Source organism: Fusarium flagelliforme (genome assembly GCF_020744385.1).
Source record: "Fusarium flagelliforme strain FIESC 12 MPI-CAGE-AA-0113 chromosome Unknown B0J16scaffold_2, whole genome shotgun sequence".
NCBI classification, from domain to species: Eukaryota; Fungi; Ascomycota; class Sordariomycetes; order Hypocreales; family Nectriaceae; genus Fusarium; species Fusarium flagelliforme.
Window position 1 is genome coordinate 870777 of NW_025763504.1, and position 17617 is coordinate 888393.

Genomic DNA, 17617 nt, shown 5'->3' on the forward strand with positions numbered 1-17617 from the left:
GACAATGACACAGACAGTGTATCTCTACGGCGAGGTGATATGATCTGCAACGGGAAGCGCCAACAGCCGCCGATTGCGACTCACACGCTTTGGCTAAATTCATAAACAACTGAGAGTCTTTTCAGCTTCGTCTAACATTTTCCATTTCTCATCATACTTGCAGTGATGATCTTTATTACTCAACAGCCAACAGCCAACAGACGATTCAATTGCCTGTTTGACTCTGGAATGGATCACATGTTCATCAGGCATATTCACGATTGCGTTTGGGTGACGCGGCTTATAGTCACAGTGCTTTTGTTGATGTGCATGACTGAAAGCTTGATGGAACTTGACTGCCGCGCGCTTAGCCAATGATGCTACACCCCAGTACCTGAGAGAGACCCTGGGGGAACAAAAGGTTCCCTACAGCAATGATATGCATGCCTTTAACAAAAGGTCCATGAATTATCTTCAGTCTCTAATTCTCAAATTCGGTTTGTTCTTATCTAATTGCTAGTAATTTGCTGTGATGAAGTTACTGCTATGTCTAACGATTGCATATCGTATCCCATAGTCGTTCTAGTTGCAAAAATAAACTTCTTTTTTCTTACGGGTCTCTCCTCTGCTTAGCCTAATTCTTGGCAACCCTGCACTCTGCACGCCACTCTCATCAGATCAATCTCGTACCTTGAACAACCATCCACCATCTTTTTATCCTTCCCTACCAAAACTAAAACTGCCGGATATCAACTTCCTTCACGTGTCAACGCATCCATCTGACCGCCCCAACAAACCTCAACTCTTCTCATCCGACGATCCTTGGCCCTGTTCAGTTCATCCCGCGCGCCGCGCCCGTCGACGTCTCATTCTCACGCGTCCCATCAGCCCATTTTCCCAGAACCAACAAATCTCGTCATTCACACGGACAACGCAAAAAAAAAAAAGATGTCTGCTCCCGGACCCGAATCCGTGCCAACTTCGGCCGACCCCCGCTCCCACCGTCCAACAAAGAGGCGCGCTCTCACGCCCCTCTCAGCGCAAGCTGCCTCAGTAGACGCTCTCTTCGCAAAGCCCGACCAGAACATCCGCATCCCCGACGCCTCCGCCGGCAACTCTTCCGCCGCCCTGCGCTCCGCACCTCCGGAAATCGTCACCAACGTCCAGGGCTCCAGCGCCGGTGCCGGCTCGGGCGAGTTCCACGTCTACAAGGCTAGCCGTCGGCGCGAGTACGAGCGTCTGCGCAGCATGGACGAGGATCTGCGTCGCGAGAAGGACATCGAGGAGTTTACCAAGGATAAGAGTGAGCGCGATCGCAAGGATGAGGAGCGCACGCGCAAGAACCGCGAGAAGAGGGAGAAGATGAAGGCTCGCAAGTCGAAGAAGGGAAAAGGTCCTGCTAGTGCGACTGACAAGAAGTCTAACACAGCACTGTCCAGAGGCGACTCCCCATCCGCAGATGCTAGGAAAGATTCTGCTGATGTTGATTCTAAGACCCAGGCTGGCAAGGATTCGGAACCTACACCATCTGCGCAACCCGCGGGCCTTGTCATTCACGACGAAGACGATTAATTCAAAAGGTCACTAGTACCAGTCAAGTAATTAAAAGGAGGACGTACATAAGCACACAGAGTCATAGCAGAGGGAGATGCTATGAGAATTGAGGCCCAGATCACCAGAGGAGGAATGCTCTGTAAGAGCCTCGCATGTAGAAACGGCAACATTATTAGCCAGGTAATTTATATGATACCCATTTCTTTCATCTTGAATCACCCAGGCTTTATCATACTCAGCCCTGGTGCTTCTCTTTGTTGTTGTCTTTCTCTTGTTTGTCTATTTTGCTCTTTTGGCTAGCACAGAGGGGTATGACCAGTCCTTCCAAACAGACATTCATATAAAACAGTCCGGATCGCACGCCTGCCTCCGGTCTTTATTCCCACTATCACTTCCGTGTTATATCACATCGACATCATCCACCATGTACATCATATCTTTGTTTACTCTTCACCACCGCCGCCACCACCAATCTGCGCCGCCTTCTTGGCACTGCAGATATCGTCAACTCGGAGCAACAGACAAGCAGCCTAGTGAAAATTGTTAGTGTTTTGTTCATACATTTAGACAGAATGACGTCAGAAACTTACCTCAATGGCGGTCTTGATGCTCTGGAGCTTGATAGCCTGGGGCTCCCAAACTCCGTACTCCTTCATATCAGCAACGGCACCAGTGTCACCGTTGACACCGTAAGTGGTCTTACCCTCAGCCTGCTTGGCACGGAGATCCGTCAACACACGGACGGGGCTCTTGCCAGCGTTCTGGACGAGGGTTCGGGGGATAACCTCGAGAGCTTCTGCCACAGCCTTGTAAGGCCACTGCTGAACACCCTCAATGCTCTTAGCGAGCTGGTTCAATCTCACGGAAACGGCCATCTCGGTAGCACCACCACCTGGTGATAGCTTGGGGGAGAACATGACGTTTCGGGCAACACCCATGGCATCCTGGAGGTTTCGCTCAATCTCGTTGAGAACATCCTTGGAGGGACCACGGAGGAGGACTGTGCAGGCCTTGGGGTCCTGGCACTTGGTAAGGAATGTGAAGTACTCGTCGCCAATCTTCTCGATCTCGAAGAGACCGCATCGGGTGCCGACATCGGAGTCCTGGAGGTCCTCTACTCGGTTGACGATAGTGGCACCGGTGGCTCGGGCTATTCTGTTGTTGTCGGTCTTTCGGACTCGGCGGAGAGCTGTGATGTTGGCCTTCATGAAGTAGTGCTGGGCAAGATCTGTAAGGTAATTAGTAAGCTATCGTGAAGACATCGTGAAGCATAAAAAACGTACCAGACACTCCCTTCTCGGTAATAACAAGGTCAGGCTTGACGGCGACAATGGCATCGCACAGAGCCTTGACTTGCTCCTCCTCGATCTGCAGAATTCGGTTCCAGTCGTCCTCCTTGGTAATCTCGATGTTGGTTTGGGATTCTCCCTTCTTGTACTCCAGAGGGCAATCGAGGAGGACGATTCGGGGGTTCTCAATGCGCCGGCGCATCTTGGGATGTGTGATATCCTTGTTGAGCATAAGACCATCAAGAACTCTGCTGTCCTCAATCTCGCCACCGGGAACCTTCTCCACACGAGCATATCGCTTGATGTCGACCTCAGTCTTGCCGTTGCCAGCCTCCCACGTCACGGTGCGGACAGCCTTGAGGGCAAGGTCACACATCTGGTCCATCCATCGCGAAACAAACTTGGTGCCGATTGATGAAGAGATGAGCTGGTACATGGCCTTGTCGTCGTTAACATCGATTGGCAGGGAGATCTCCTCGATGATCTCAAGAGCGTCCTTGAGAGCTCGCTTGAAGGCGGAAATGATAACGACGGGGTGGATGTTACGGTCGAGCTGGGGAAGAGCCTGTGCAAGAATCTCACCGGCTAGTTGAACGTCAGTGACATGTCCAGTTAGACATTGTAGTATAGCCATATCGTCTTACCCAGAATAATGACAGTTGTGGTTCCATCGCCAACTTCCTCGTCTTGCGTCCGGCTGAGCTCAATCATGCTCTTCGCGGCAGGGTGGGAGACCTCGATTTCTCGAAGGATAGCGTGACCATCGTTTGTAAGGACGATACCGCCCATGGGGTCGAGCAGCATCTTTAACATAGCCTTGGGACCAAGGCATGATCGAATAATATCGGCAACACTGGGATCGGTGGTTAGGGTCGGGCACGACTCGAGGAGGATAGGGACAATGGCATACGTTTTGGCAGCGGCAATGTTTGAGAGCTGAGCCTTTCGGCCAGTTTGTCTCTCACCGCTGTTGGTGTCTGCAACGCAACATCTCGGTCAGCCTCAAATGTTTCGTTTTTTTGGGAGCTCCCCTCTCTCTCTTTAGGCAGAGGGCCCAGGGGTTCGCCCTCCAGGGTGGGGGTTTTATATTTCAAGAATTACTTACTCATAACCACCACCGGAGCCTGCATGATGGGCGAGATGTGTTCTGTTCTTTTCCTTTATTCGGCTCGACGTCTTTTGGGGGGATATCTCTGAAGGGCAGAGATAGAAAAATGGTAGGTCGCCGGTTTTTTGGAGGTGAAGGATGCCGGGGATTGGATGTCGGTGTCGGAGGGGCAAAGCAAAAGGCTAAGGTAAAAGAACAGTTGTTGAGGGGCGCGCACACAGACTGGACTGAACCAGGAAAAGTTCAGTAGCGGATGTGGATACAGTAGAGAGGTCAGGTCCTGAGGATTGGATTTTTGGCGGGGAGGCTCCTCCAATCTCCAACCTACGTCTACGCTCGCTCGCTCATTCTCGGCTTTGATATTAACCCGACCCGCCTTGCACTGTCGTTCTCTATGAGGTCCTCAAGTTTTAACAGCTCATGACCTCTTACAGAATCCCCTGGAAATCATGAGTGACCAACCACAAGAGCCAAGAACTATTGAGCTGTTTGGAGCTCCCCTCCATCAATTGACCTCGGAGATTTATATGTCTATGATACTCAATTCGTCCACTAAAATTGTGGCTGTATTAAAGTATCTATCTACTTCCTCCAAGACAAGAACAAGACATTCAAACGCTTCTTATTAGTCTTCTTGTCTTGGATAATCACTACTAAACCCATCATGGCAGCCAAAAGAGCAGCCCAATCCATTCTGCCTAAATCACAGCCCCCGTCTTGGACGCCCTCAAAGCGCATATCAGAATTCATAGCACACGTTTCCCCCGTAACATGTCCCTCGCAGGCCTCATCCTACGTCAATTCTCTGCTAGAATCGGACAAACGTATACGCAATGCAACACATAATATCACGGCGTGGCGTATTAGAGGCGACGGAACTGGCCATCAGCAGTTTAATGACGATGGTGAGACGGGAGCCGGATCCCGTCTTCTGCAGCTTATGCAATCAATGGATCTCTGGGATTCCATGGTGGTAGTTACACGCTGGTATGGAGGTGTCCATTTGGGGTCCAAAAGATTTAGGTTGATCACTGCTGTAGCCAGTGATGCCTTTGCAAGGGCTGGAATGGCAGGGGATAAGAAGGAGGAAGGGTCCAAAGGAAAGAAAAAGAAATGATCACCAGAATGCTAGGGTCAGTCCACACAGCCGATGTCCAGCGATTGCAAGTGACGACGGACCTCGAAGACTTAGACTACAGAAATAAAGTAGCCTAAGTGCGAGCCTAAGCTAGCATAAGGTGACTGAATTATTTCGTCCCTTATGTTTTAGGCGGCCAATTCTTCTGACCCTCTGACGGGCGGTTGAGAAATTCTTGCGCTCTATTTGTATAACGACTATCTGCTGACTATAAAGGCGCTATCATGTTGTACCACTGCGATGATCAAGCGCACCGCCGCTCCCCTCCTATCGATATCCTGTTCTCTAGCTTCACCTGACACATTGCATCCCTATGGCTACCAAAAGAAGCCTTGATCGCTGATAGCGTGAAGTAACCACCAATGACTCGGTGCCGGACACGGCATCATAGAGACTACTTCGTCTATGCTAGGTCTAAAGGAAACAAAAGGAAATGGTTGCTAGAATGCTAGAGTCAGCCCACACAGGAGATGTCCGTAAGTGTACGCTACGAGAGCATAAGGGACGAAAGTCTTTAGTCACTATGTGAGCTTAGATTGGTCTTAGACTCCATGTTATCGCTGATTTCTTGAGATCATCGCCAATTCCCTAAAGCTTAGAGGATGACTGTGTAAAGTTTAGAGGATCTTGTTCTAAAGTACCTATCCCGTGTACAGCTCGACATCAAGTCTTTTCCTTCATTCTGCTGCAGTTCAGGGTTGAATCGGACCTGTCCTGCACCTTTCTTGGACGGAACCTTATAGCAATATCTCAGTTGAGACTGATCAAGGTAACCAAGCTAAAAGAATTAAATAAATATAAATAAATAAAAAACACTTTTTCATTATCGACACAATAAGCCACTATGACTGGAACTTCAATAAATTATATATACGGCTCGGCCTCTATCTAGACTTCGTTACGTAGCCCCGATGCTCCTCGGGCCGCAGCTCGACGGCCGGGTGCCGAGCTCGAGTCTTTTCCTTCATTCTGTTGCGGTTCCGAACGGACCCATCCTGATGTACCTTTCTTGGACGTGGCTTCAACAAGGCAAGCGTTGCTGCCCATGAGCCTCTGTACCCACCCCCAGAACTTCTTTTCCTCCATGGCTTGTGGTGTGGCCGTAAAGGCAGGGATACCGTTTGTGCTAAACCTCCACTCTTGTATGAGCCGGCGTTGGCCGTCAGTCAAGGTTGGGTTCTACTCTTCCTTGACCTTTTCAATATTGGCTGTAGGGACAGCGAAAGTGACGGAATTGGACACGTCTACAAACCCCCTCGGCCTTCCTCTACTGACTGTGAGCGGTTTGGTGATCTTGAACCAAGTCCATTTCTGTACTGTTGGGGGATGCCCACAAGCACTTGGATGCATTAGCAACTCTGAGTCCTCGATAGCACAACAGCTCTTATGACACTTACATGTTCGCCTCATACAAAGTGATGCTGCCTTCATGGCCAGTATCGACATACACAGGACTGGAATACGATCCGTTAGGTGCGACCCAGAAGTCATTGCCATGTTCTATGAGTGTCAACTCGTTGTGATTGAAGTCATGTCTGAAAGAGAGCCGATCAATTTCCAGGGTTTTGTACCCAAAACGACGGCAAGCTGACTCGAGCCAAGATGCCAGTCCCTCCCTTTGTTCGGCTTCGGCTTCGGAAATGGTATTGTTTGGATGGGGAGTCGGAACAAAGGTGAAAGGCTTGAACGGGTTGTAGTTGGCAGTTCTAGTGACAGCTTGAAGCCGCGCACCAGCCACTCTCCTGAGTACATCGTCAGCAGGGACTTTCCAAATTTCCATGGTATCGAAGGTAATGGCTCACGCTTCAGGTATCCCGCCATTTCTGTGTTGAGCCATCTTCCCCCTGGTCTCCATTGACTCATAAGCATCAGTCACTCTTGCTGTTAATTCGTGGTTAACCATTTCGGTACCCCGACTTTGGAATTGGTAGGAGGTCAGTTTGGGATCCACATGATGCTCAATATCCATGTTTATCATCATTCCAGGAACTGTATCCGCGGCCGCATCGTTGGCCAAGCTCATGGCGATACCCTTGCGGAGCTTCTCGCGAACGGACAGTGTGCTGAGGTGTTGTTCGGAGAGATCATAGTCGGCTGGTCTGGTACGAGTTGATTGTGTAGCAGGACGAATCGGCAATCTAGACGTCGAGGTGTTAGAAGAACTGGCCCCAGGAGCATAAGAGATGAAATAAAGTGGCCTAAATGCTAGTCAAGACGAAATAATTTGGTCATCTTATGCTAGCTTAGAGGATCATTTAGGCTTCTTTATTTGGATATCCTAAGCCTTAGAAGACAATTTTGACGTCCTCGACCTTGGAAGACAACTTTTCTGTTACTCACCTGCTAGAGAGAGAAGACTGAGCTGTTTTGATGTCGTCGGCGCCCTCGAGTAATGGAACCTCTTTCAGCTTGGAATCGGGAGGAGCCATAGCAGAACTACTGCGTTGATGATGATGATGATGATGATGATCAGTAGAAGGTTTCGTTTCTCTAAGACTTCCTCCAGGAGTCTCGACAAAACATGTAGGTCGACTCTTCTTAGTGACTGCCGGGTCTGTTTGAGGGCTCAGTTTGTGCTTTCCCTTTTCGTTTTGTTGCTCCATATCGAATAGTATGCTGTGTTGTTGGCTATCGAATGCTGTTCGTTTGTCTGATGCGCGCACTGGTCTCTACAATAGCTGAGTAAAGAATACCGAGAGCTTAGTTGAGAGGCGAGATCAGGGCAAATAAACGATCACTAATATGCAAAGAATGCCGAGTAATGAATAGATGACGGGTCGAAGATCGGCAAACGGATGAATGGATGCTGAATTATGAATAGGTGAAGAGAAGTGCACAATGAGAAGGAACTCCTATTGAATTGGGAAGGATGCAGTGAATCACTTCCTGCCACTGCACAACAACTTCAACACCCTTAGGGTATTAGAAAAATTGGCCCCTACCTAATAGCATAAGAGATGAAATGATTTGAGCACATTATGCTAGCACTTAGGCTACTTTATTATGGTAGCCTAAGTCTTAGAAGACAATTCTTCTGTCACCCATCTGGTTCGCTCTCACCTTAAGAGCTTCCTCTTCCTAGCCCATACGATTAAACATTCCCACGTCATTAGGGTACATATCCATCAGAATTTGCCAAATTCGCCTTCTATTGGCAAAAGCTGGCGGAACAATAGGTTGGCCAAGTATGTCATGACCCGATTGACTGTAGAGCTTGTAACCACAGGCCTCGCCCTTTCGAAAGATCGGAAACTCAGACAAGATCAGCCTCGCAAGCTTCTCCCAGTTCCACTCGAATAGCCCGGTTGAAGCTTCTTGGTCTTTCCGCTCGACGATTTCGTTTTCGAGATCCCATAGAAAGGGGATCTGAATAAGGGCTTGTTTCCAGCGGTACTGGGGGATGAGATAGGTGCACTCTAGGGAGCTGGCGCCTTCTGCCGGAACACAGGCGATGAGGTTTTCAATGACGATGTTTCCGATTTCGGGGGGTAGAGAGTCAAATCTGTTGCTGAATCCTTCATCAGCTAATGGAGTTTCTGCTCGCTCAAGGGTTGACATGAGTGACTCGGTCAAGTCTGGTATTTTGAGAGGGTCCCGAGTCCACTGTAGGCTGTATCAGTACTGAAACAATTTATATTGGACCAAGACTCACCCATTCGCGTCCATACTTAGCAAGAGAGGAAAACCTGGGACAAATAGCTTGCGGAGGGATGTAGTAACGCCCAAGATTCAACTCGATAGGTTCTCCTGGTCTGTTGTTCGGAATAGAGGGAATATAGAACCCACCAGTCCGCCCGTACGAGATGGCCTCCCTGCATCGTCTCTCAAGCGTTATCCATAGATCTCCCAGGCTTGTGATTCCACTTCCAGGTGCTGCCCCAACTTTCCTTGCCATGGCGTAGCAAGCAGCATGAACAGGGAGATACACCCGCGATCTACGAGCTCTTAAAGATTCTCCGGAGACATATTCCGTCTGCATGACGACGCTCCGACTAGTCGAGATTGTAGCGAAGACGGGTCCAGATACATGAGCTTCGTAGACGATGACAGTCTCGTCAATCTCGTCAATCTCGTCAGAGTTCCTCATCGATAGGGGGGCTTTTACGTGGTCTGGCCATGTTGGCCCCCAGAGGAGTAAATGATCTTCCCTCCAATCGAATAGGGTCCAAGCTGTGGGATCTAAGCCCTCTTCAGGATCAACTGTCGGGAGACAGGTGGCACAGATTAAGCAGACGGCTCCTGTTAGTGGGATCATGGTACGCTGGCATAAAGTAACCAAACTGTTTTCTCACGCTCTCGGCGGCTAACTCTTCTGATACCCTGACGTAGGTTACAAGCAGAAGAGTGTGGGAAATATTGCAGAAAATAGATTTAAGGTGCAGTTGCCTGAGCCACAAGAGTCAGGTGTCACAAAGCCCTTACTGAACTTTAAGCTATTCTTTAACATTGGACCCTGCATATTAAGGCGGAGTTAAACCAAGAATCCTTCTCTCCTACTGCAGATATGAAGATGGCTGAGAACTGTAAAACTGCCCTCCTCAGGATCAAGTGTCAGAACATGGACAACGACTACGAAGGATCCTTTAGTCGGGTATATGAAGAAGGCTGCGTCCTTTGGATCGCAAACACTGTCCATTCAACTGACGAAAGCTTTGGGGGGAAGTTCATGAATGATTTTGAGCTTTTTTTATTTTAAAGAACTTAGCTTATACAAAGCTAATAGCTAAAGTGTAAAAGTCTAGCTAGTATATAATTGTCAATCAACGTGGGATAGATTAAATATTGACCTATCCAGCTCATCCTCGTGCGCGTCTGTCTATAAGAACCCCCTTTTCTTCGTCAAGAAGATTACCAGAAAGAAGCCAAAAATTTATATCCTTGCGATTCATCCCATCTCTTTTAACCCCCAACCCAAGATATGGATGGACCTTTTCCATCCAGCACAGGTCGTGAGGCATGAGTAGAGTAATGCACGTAAAACAGAAACACCATAACACCGTATCCAGTCTTCTGAATCCCCCCCAAGACCTCCACAAGTCATTCAACTCGGATGATAAAGATAAGAAAAAAAGTGAAAAATGAACAAAAAGGCTTCAAAACAGACCACGGGTACGAATTAATTGAACTGTTTTGATCCCTACAAAAACCGTGCAGGGTCGCAAACGCCATGGAAAATGTCCCGTAGTATGCAGAAAATAGTTTTCCGACCAAAGCGGTAAACTCATCTTTGATGTAAAGAATCATAAAAGCCGGAATGAATAACAGTAGTGCAATAAAGTCATACACAGAACCTCGAGTGCTTCTCATCCCTGCAAACCACTGCGAGAAGGCCCATTGCCTGTTCTGTCAAAAGAGAAGCTGCCATGGTATCATAAAGTGTAGGCGGATAAGTCGTGAGCCGTCGTATAATGCTGTGAAGGGGCAAAACAAGAGCAGGCATTGCAGACTTGCGTTGCGTGTGTTCGAGGAGAAGAAAGCGAGTCCCACAATCAGAAGAACTTCGACATGGCTCTGCTGAGATCTATGAAGTCGACGGGCTTCGTAACGTAGTCACTAAAACCCGCTGCGACACATTTATCTTGAACGTCTGACATGACGTTGGCCGACAAGGCAATGATTGGCATTTGGGAATAACGGTTGGCAGATTCCCACTGCCGAATTTCGCGGCACGCTTGGTAGCCGTCCTTTCGGGGCATATGGAGATCACACTGGAGAAACACATGTTAGCGATGCTACAGGCTAGGTAAATATATAAGAATTCACTTACCAGAATAAGGGAGTAGTGCTTATGAGGCTTTGACAAAACCATGGTGGTACACTCGGCGCCATCAACGGCGATCTCGACATCGACGCCGATCTTCTTGAGGTATTTCGTCAAAACCTTTTGGTTGACAGGATTGTCTTCAACCAATAGCACTTTGTAGCCCTTGTTGCCCATGCGCCGTTCAATCTCCTGGTAGCTAGCCTTCTGATTCTCGACCATTTGCTGAGCTGTCGATCGATTGCGATCTATGCTGAGATCGCGCATCTTGTTCGGGTCAAAGATGACGGCAAATCGCGACGGTTTCACGGGTTTGTAGATGAACGTCACCACATTGTCCGAAAGAAGGTGCTCATATTTAGTGTCGGCCGCCAGCTTAAGAACTGCTTGTCGTTGTACGGAATCTGACAGCACAAGAATGGTCGTCTTATCGATTGTCTGTGTTTTTGTAATATCATCCATCAATCCGATAATGGCCTCGGGGGAGGGGAGATTGATCACGATGTGCGTAAACTTGATAGGGTCTTCACCACTGATCAGTGTCTGCGCCTCCTCAACGCTTGCCAAAGCCGTGATCTGGTGGGGAACATCCTTCGGTAGAGTCATCTCTATGTGTTGCGTAGTGGCCTCGCGACTATGGAACTGAGGGCAGATGATGAGGATTGAGTACATTGGGGGGCGGAAATCCTCAGGTGATCCCACAGGCAGTAGGTGAGTCCCGGGAGAACTGCGTCCTGAGGGCATCTCCAACTTCATCTGAGATAAATCTTGCCCACTAGCCTTGGCTGCTTCGCTGAAGCGGGCGAGACCTCCAGTGACAGATGTTGCAGACGACCGATCGGTGAGTTGCGATTTGGCTGAACGGACAGAAGGATTTGAGCTACCAACCGAAAGGCCTCCGGGCGACGTGAACTCGGACGTTGTGCCTCCAGGACTGGCAACTTCGACTGTGCGTAGATGCCTTGGCGGTGGCAAAGGCTTAATGCTATTGGGAACATTCTCCACCACCTCAGGTCTGGGCGTATAGGCGCCAGTAGGCGGAGGACTGTCAGGTAGGTTAGGATGGTCCTCAGCTGTGGGAAGGCCGAATTTGGCTGTGAAGGTGAAAGTCGATCCTTTTCCTAGTGTAGCTCGACCTGTCATGCTACCACCATGCAGCTCAGCTAGTTGCCGTGAGATGACGAGACCGAGACCACTACCGCCGTGCTGACGTGTGCTGCTTCCGTCAATCTGACTGAATGGTTTGAAAATCAGATCGGCTTCTTCCTTGGAGAATCCACGTCCTGTGTCAGTGACAGAAAACTCAAGCATGATTTCGTTCTCATCCACATTGGAACCCTCCGCCATGTACACACGGCAACGACTGAAGACCTCGCCTTCGGAAGTGAATTTGATAGCATTGCCGGTGACGTTGAGTAGGACCTGGCGAATTCGAACCTTGTCGCCCTTGACCCATGCAGGCACGTCTGCTTCCACAAGATAATTCAACTCCAGTCGCTTAGCGATCGCCATTGTTGACACGAGCTCGTTGACATCCTCGATAATGGAACGGGTATGGAACCACTCGTACTTCAACTTCATCATGCCAGCGTCGACCTTGGAAAGATCAAGAATATCGTTGATAATCATGATCAAACTATTGGCACTCGTCTGGATCGTGTTGGTGTAATCGAGTTGCTCCTCATTCAAAGTAGTGTCCTGCAAAAAGCTGACCATGCCAGAGATTCCAATCAGTGGAGTGCGAATCTCATGAGACATGTTACTGAGGAAACGCCCCTTGGTCTCCATGGCTTCTTTGAGCTTGGTCTCGAGTAACTTGTGGTCGTTGATGTCTGTCGCGGATCCAAAATACGAGCTGGCGCCGCTACCAAAATCAATTGTGTCAATCTCAACACAGCGAATCAAATGCCAACGGTACTCTCCGGTCTTTGATAATAGTCGAACCTCGGTCGTGTATGAAACTCGGCCAGCACTATCAGTCGCCACTTTGATGATTCCCTTACGAGCCAATTCAGTCAAGTCTGCAGTAGGCCAATCATATGCGGAACTACCACTGGAACTGTTGTGTCGAGATAGAGTCTGTTGTGTGCTACGCATAGGCGAGTCCTGCGGTGTACCGGACCTAGGCGCTTGTATAGTGCTCGTTGACGCTGCTTCAGACTGCATGGATCCTTGTCGATACATACTGTTTTGCCCTTCACGCTTTGGCCCGCCTGGTGTTGGAGGTTGGGTGGGAATGCGGCATTTGGCAAGATCGTCAGGGTGTACAAAATCCATGAAACCCAGACCAAGTGAATCCGAGAAGCTTTGGCCAGTATATGATAGCCATTGTTCGTTGGCAAAGGTTATACCTTCGTCTTCCGTAGCTGTAAAAATGATTTGTGGTATAAGGTTGGCAAGTAGTCGGTGCTTGGCCTCGGATGCTTCGATTTCCTCCTGTCGGGCGGCTTTCAGCTCAGCAATATGTTGGTCGTGGATGTCCATATAAGATCCAAGGAATTGCATTATGACACCCCTCTTGTCCTTGGAGGCAACAGCCCGAGCATAAAACCACCGGTACGCGCCATCGAATCGTTTAATCCGAACTGTCCTCGAGAATTGCTCTCCTGTGCGGATGGAGTGACCCCAAGCTTTCAGATATTCGTCTCGATCGTCGGGGTGAAGGCTTCCCCAGGGATCAGCAGCGAGATCAGTTGCTGTTTGACCTCGGTAAGAGAGGTACCGGCTGTTGACCCAAACGATTTCTCCAGTCTGCGGGAGAGCAACAAATACATGAGCCGGTAGAGAATCTAAGATCAGTCCCTTCAGTCTGTCAGATGGAGGTGGCATATCAACAGCTGTGGTGGTCAACGAGCCGCTCCGAGACGGTGCAGAAACAGGTGTCGGTCGAGCCGAGAGTGTGGAACTCGGCGGAAGAGATTGAAAGGTTGAAGCGAAATCTGCACCATAAGAGTGAAGCATGCTATGTCCTTGACGAGTGCCACGTCCAGTCTTTGCAGTGTCAGCCAAATTCTCAGCCGCATTGTCATCATCGACGGGTTCCAAAGTATCTTTACTGACATCGGGAGCATCTCCATGTGCAGACTTCTTCGCCGAAGCCGTAGTCGACTCGTTGGATGAAGTACGAGCCGTCTTACTCTCGACGGACAAGCTCTGATCCGAACTCTCTTGCGAAAGCGAGGGACCACTGAGGCGAGCGTTTCGCTTCTCGGCGGGCGAGCTGTCCTTAGAGCTTGTTCTTATTCGTGGGGTACCTGTACCGCCAAAGGTCTCGTGTCGTGTGGGCACTGGTCGCTGTCTGGAAGCAAAGTAACCTTCACCCGAAGGCGTGGCAGCAGGACTTGAGGTAGGTGGTGGTCGTTTGTCGTTCAGAAAGCTGCCAGACCCCTGATCCCACCCAGGTGTTCCTAATGGAGATCCAGTAGCACTCTTGGAGACTCCCGAATAGTCGCTCGGGCTTGTCATACTGCCAGCATGTGACTGATGAGGGACAATATCGTCGGCGTTAAGATAAGCCATATTTTCCAAAGGGCGTCCATCATGTGCAACGGCACCGAATCCAGCCGTTTGCGGTCGTTTGCGCTGCAAGCCTGCAAGTTCGGTTTCAAGATTGCTGTAGTGTCGAGACAGTGAGAAGGTCGTGGCCATGTGCGGTGCGAGGTGTTCGAGAGAGTGCTTCAAGTTAGATGGATAAGGGATGATTGGACTAAGGATGGACAAGATTGCAATAGGTGCCGGCTTGTCTCTCTTGAAGCTGTCTGGTGTGTTACGGCCACCATCCTCACTTGGAGCAGGAATATTCTCGCTTCTGTTGCGGGAGTGAGACTTTTGTTCCATCAAAGTGCTGTCGAGTTTGAAGGTTCGGGTAGGTTTAGAGAGGAGGACATGAGAAAGCGGAATATGGAGAACAGTCCATGAATTGTCAACACCGATGGCTTCAGGAGGTCGCATCCCTGTGTAGTCATCTGTGCCGGTATCTGGGTTGAAAGAATCCTCATCTACCATGGCGTCTGTGAAGAATGGATTCTCTTTCGGGTCAGCCCGCACAGCAGGCGATGGAGCCGGCGATTGTGACCAGGGTGATGGGGGCGCCTGCTCAAACTCTTCGTACTTTGGAGTCGGAGGCCGAGGCATATCTTCTTCCAACCGGCCCTCCAGGCGCGAAGCTATTGACTTGGCCCTGTCGGCAGCTGAATGGGTCTTGCTGCGGCTTGGTACACGGGAGGAACTAGCTGAGTTAAACATCGATGATAGCTTCGAAAACGAATCGGACCGAGGTTTGCTGAAGTTCTTGGGGGCGTTGGAAGATTCTTGAGTAGTAGCTTTTGACTTCTTCGATGACTCGGTAGGAACTTCATCGGCGAGATAAGGATACGATCTAGTGAGAGCGATGGCCCTTCCACGCTCCAGTACACGCATCACTCCACTGTGGTCAATGAGGGGGTCTGCTTCATAGTCAAGAGCCTGCAGCACAGGCAGAACACGTCCCTGGCCATCCCTTTCTCCAATGAGTGGCGCCTCCCAGCTTGGAATAGGTTGTTCAATAGCATCGTGTTCGTCAAGCGTTGTCTTATCCAGCTTGGCAAAATCAGTATAGGCCTCCCTGGAGGCACGGCCTGCAGGATAGTTACTCTGACTCCTCGCCAGGAATGCAGGTCGGCGAGCCTGCAAATTAGGTTGGGCCTGAGACTTCTCTCTCTTCTCCTCATATGTTGTGTATGAATGTCGACTAAAGAGACCGGGTCGGGCAGCAGAATTGGCGTGCAGGGTATCGTCTGCAACTGACGGTGTGGCGTTTGACCCAGGTCCAGATCTATCATAGTCGCTATTGCTCAAACCAATACTGCTAGAGTGTTTGGCAGCCATATATCCGAGGCTCAGATCATCCTCCTTGTGTTGATTAAAAGTAGCCTTCTGGCCCCAAGGAACGTTTTCAATGTCTGTTGAATCAGCCGGGACGGCCAGTGTCACGCGTTCAGCTTTGTACACATCTCTCATAATTTGGACAACATTCGACCACCAAGCATCCAGACCAGGCTCAGCAGCAAGCATTAAAGAAAGATCATAAAGGTTAGGGTTAGGAAAATCGGGGTTTTCGGGATGTGGCGATACGGCGGATGGGTTGAATGTAAAGTTAGATGCCGGGGTAGAAGTGCTTGACACAAGCTTGTCTTGAGCACCCATACCCAAGGCTTCGAAAGAGCCATAACTGAAAGATCGTGGAGCGCCCGTGGGTGAGAGGGTGGTGAAAGGCCTATGCAGGTACGATGGTACAAAACCGGCGGGCACCATTCGAGGAAACGGATAAGATGGAGTGCCTGCAATGGGTCCTGGAGTGGGAGCGCCTCTGACGGTAGTGTTCGACTCAGTTGAAGTCGTCGTTAGAGCTGAAGTCTGAAGCGGTGAACCAGTAAGACCTTCTTCTGGTATGGGGGAAACCCTGATCTTCTCATTCGGACTCGTCATCAGGCCTCTAGCTGACATTTCGCGGCGTTCGAGATCGCGTGCAAGTTTTTCTCGGTATTCGTTGAGCTGCTTTTGTGAGGATATTTGGGCCTGGGACGCAGTAGCACCAAAGCCTGCACGCCGAGGACTCAATGCATTTGCTCCAGCGAGGGTTGTCGATGTTTCGGTAACGCTACCCAGATCCTTGACATCAGAAAGGGTGGTCAGGTCGGCAGAATCTCCTATCATGTTGTTGTGGACGCGGGGCTGCTTGGATTGAGCCTCAAGGGGCGAGTTTAGAGAGTGGCTCGGGTGGCGATCCGTCGTCATTGCGTCACGCGCGATTGGTGTCGCAGTCGCATCTACAGTCGAGTTTGATATCGATTTCGGCATCAAACGTCCATTTCTATTAGCATAGACCGGTAGTTTCTCATCGAGAGGAAATGGCGACAAGACTGGCGGGCGAGTCGATAAATCGTGTTGACGCGAGGGTGACGGTATCGAGAATAAGTCGTCGCCAACCGGCGAGGTGGCTCTTTGCATGCCTCACGGGATAACCAGTCGTCGAAGTACCAGGTGCCAAATCCTTCTCGCCGGCAGGAAGAGTGGTGTTGAGTACAATTCGCGATTTAAAGAATAAGTCAAATTAAGCAGCGGCGGTGGAGGGGGGGCATAGATAGAAGCTTCGTTCCCTCTAACCCCAGGCCAGCAGTACGATAACAGTAGCAACGGTCTGTATGTATAAATCCCGGCACCAGTTGGTCAACGACCGAGATGTGTTAACGACCCTGTAGGGAGGTCCAAGATAGTGTAGGTAAGGCCCAGGATCGGAGGATGAGGACCGGAAGAGGTTCCAGCAACGGGGCAACGAGCGGGCAGCGCAACGCACGAGGTTTGAAGTGAGAAAATTGGGGGTTCAACCACACCGCAGCGTCTGTAGTGTGCCTTTCACTCTTGTCTTGGACTTCTTGGTGCGGAGAGTGAAATGGTAGCGGTGGTAGCGGTAGAGAGGTGGACTGAACTGGACTGGCCTGGCCTGGCTAGTGAGAGAGAGACTGGAGACTCATTGAGAGAGTCGACTTGGAGGTGGGCAAAAGTTGGCGTTTGGCTTGCAGATGGCTCAGGTACAGTAAAGTATAGTGTGTGCTTCGCTGGTGCTACAGAGCCTGCAACAGCTCGCAGTAGTACCTATCTGGTACTTGACTAGCCCACGATGCCCGCACACAGAACGGGGGTATGTAAAGCCAACCCTGCACACAATGACGTAGAGAAAAGGGACCCTCAAGGAAGGAAGCAAAAAAATCCAGAATTGGGCAGGTACGTACCTCCACCAAAAATGAGCC

At 49.9% G+C, this 17617-nt stretch overlaps 6 protein-coding genes across 6 annotated transcripts; 2 read left to right on the forward strand and 4 right to left on the reverse strand.

Annotated features, from left to right (window-relative positions):
* The first annotated feature begins 635 nt into the window (after positions 1–635).
* On the forward strand, positions 636–1713 carry B0J16DRAFT_332160 (uncharacterized protein). The gene has a single exon (XM_046126688.1). It carries the CDS (start codon positions 928–930, stop codon positions 1549–1551), a length of 624 nt encoding a protein of 207 aa, XP_045985930.1. The 5' UTR covers positions 636–927; the 3' UTR covers positions 1552–1713.
* On the reverse strand, positions 1714–4200 carry B0J16DRAFT_281509 (chaperonin Cpn60/TCP-1 family). The gene is made up of 6 exons (XM_046123944.1): positions 3928–4200; positions 3733–3799; positions 3467–3675; positions 2817–3407; positions 2124–2761; positions 1714–2063 (listed from the first exon to the last, which is right to left on the reverse strand). Exons 1-6 carry the CDS (start codon positions 3950–3952, stop codon positions 1977–1979), a joined length of 1617 nt encoding a protein of 538 aa, XP_045985931.1. The 5' UTR covers positions 3953–4200; the 3' UTR covers positions 1714–1976.
* A 394-nt stretch (positions 4201–4594) lies between these two features.
* Positions 4595–5047, forward strand: B0J16DRAFT_315722 (ribosomal protein S5 domain 2-type protein; the record flags this gene model as incomplete). Its single annotated transcript, XM_046125266.1, has 1 exon — positions 4595–5047. The coding sequence occupies one exon, from the start codon at positions 4595–4597 to the stop codon at positions 5045–5047; it is 453 nt and encodes a 150-aa protein (XP_045985932.1).
* A 1088-nt stretch (positions 5048–6135) lies between these two features.
* On the reverse strand, positions 6136–7671 carry B0J16DRAFT_410779 (uncharacterized protein; the record flags this gene model as incomplete). The annotated part of the gene is made up of 4 exons (XM_046133184.1): positions 6136–6407; positions 6466–6810; positions 6871–7206; positions 7409–7671. 4 exons carry the CDS (start codon positions 7669–7671, stop codon positions 6248–6250), a joined length of 1104 nt encoding a protein of 367 aa, XP_045985933.1. The 3' UTR covers positions 6136–6247.
* A 475-nt stretch (positions 7672–8146) lies between these two features.
* On the reverse strand, positions 8147–9323 carry B0J16DRAFT_394133 (uncharacterized protein; the record flags this gene model as incomplete). The annotated part of the gene is made up of 2 exons (XM_046132115.1): positions 8147–8671; positions 8721–9323. 2 exons carry the CDS (start codon positions 9321–9323, stop codon positions 8147–8149), a joined length of 1128 nt encoding a protein of 375 aa, XP_045985934.1.
* Positions 9324–10557: 1234 nt separating this feature from the next.
* Positions 10558–16817, reverse strand: B0J16DRAFT_315724 (putative histidine kinase HHK2p; the record flags this gene model as incomplete). Its single annotated transcript, XM_046125267.1, has 2 exons — positions 10558–10776; positions 10836–16817. The coding sequence occupies 2 exons, from the start codon at positions 16815–16817 to the stop codon at positions 10558–10560; spliced, it is 6201 nt and encodes a 2066-aa protein (XP_045985935.1).
* Between the last annotated feature and the right edge of the window lie 800 nt (positions 16818–17617).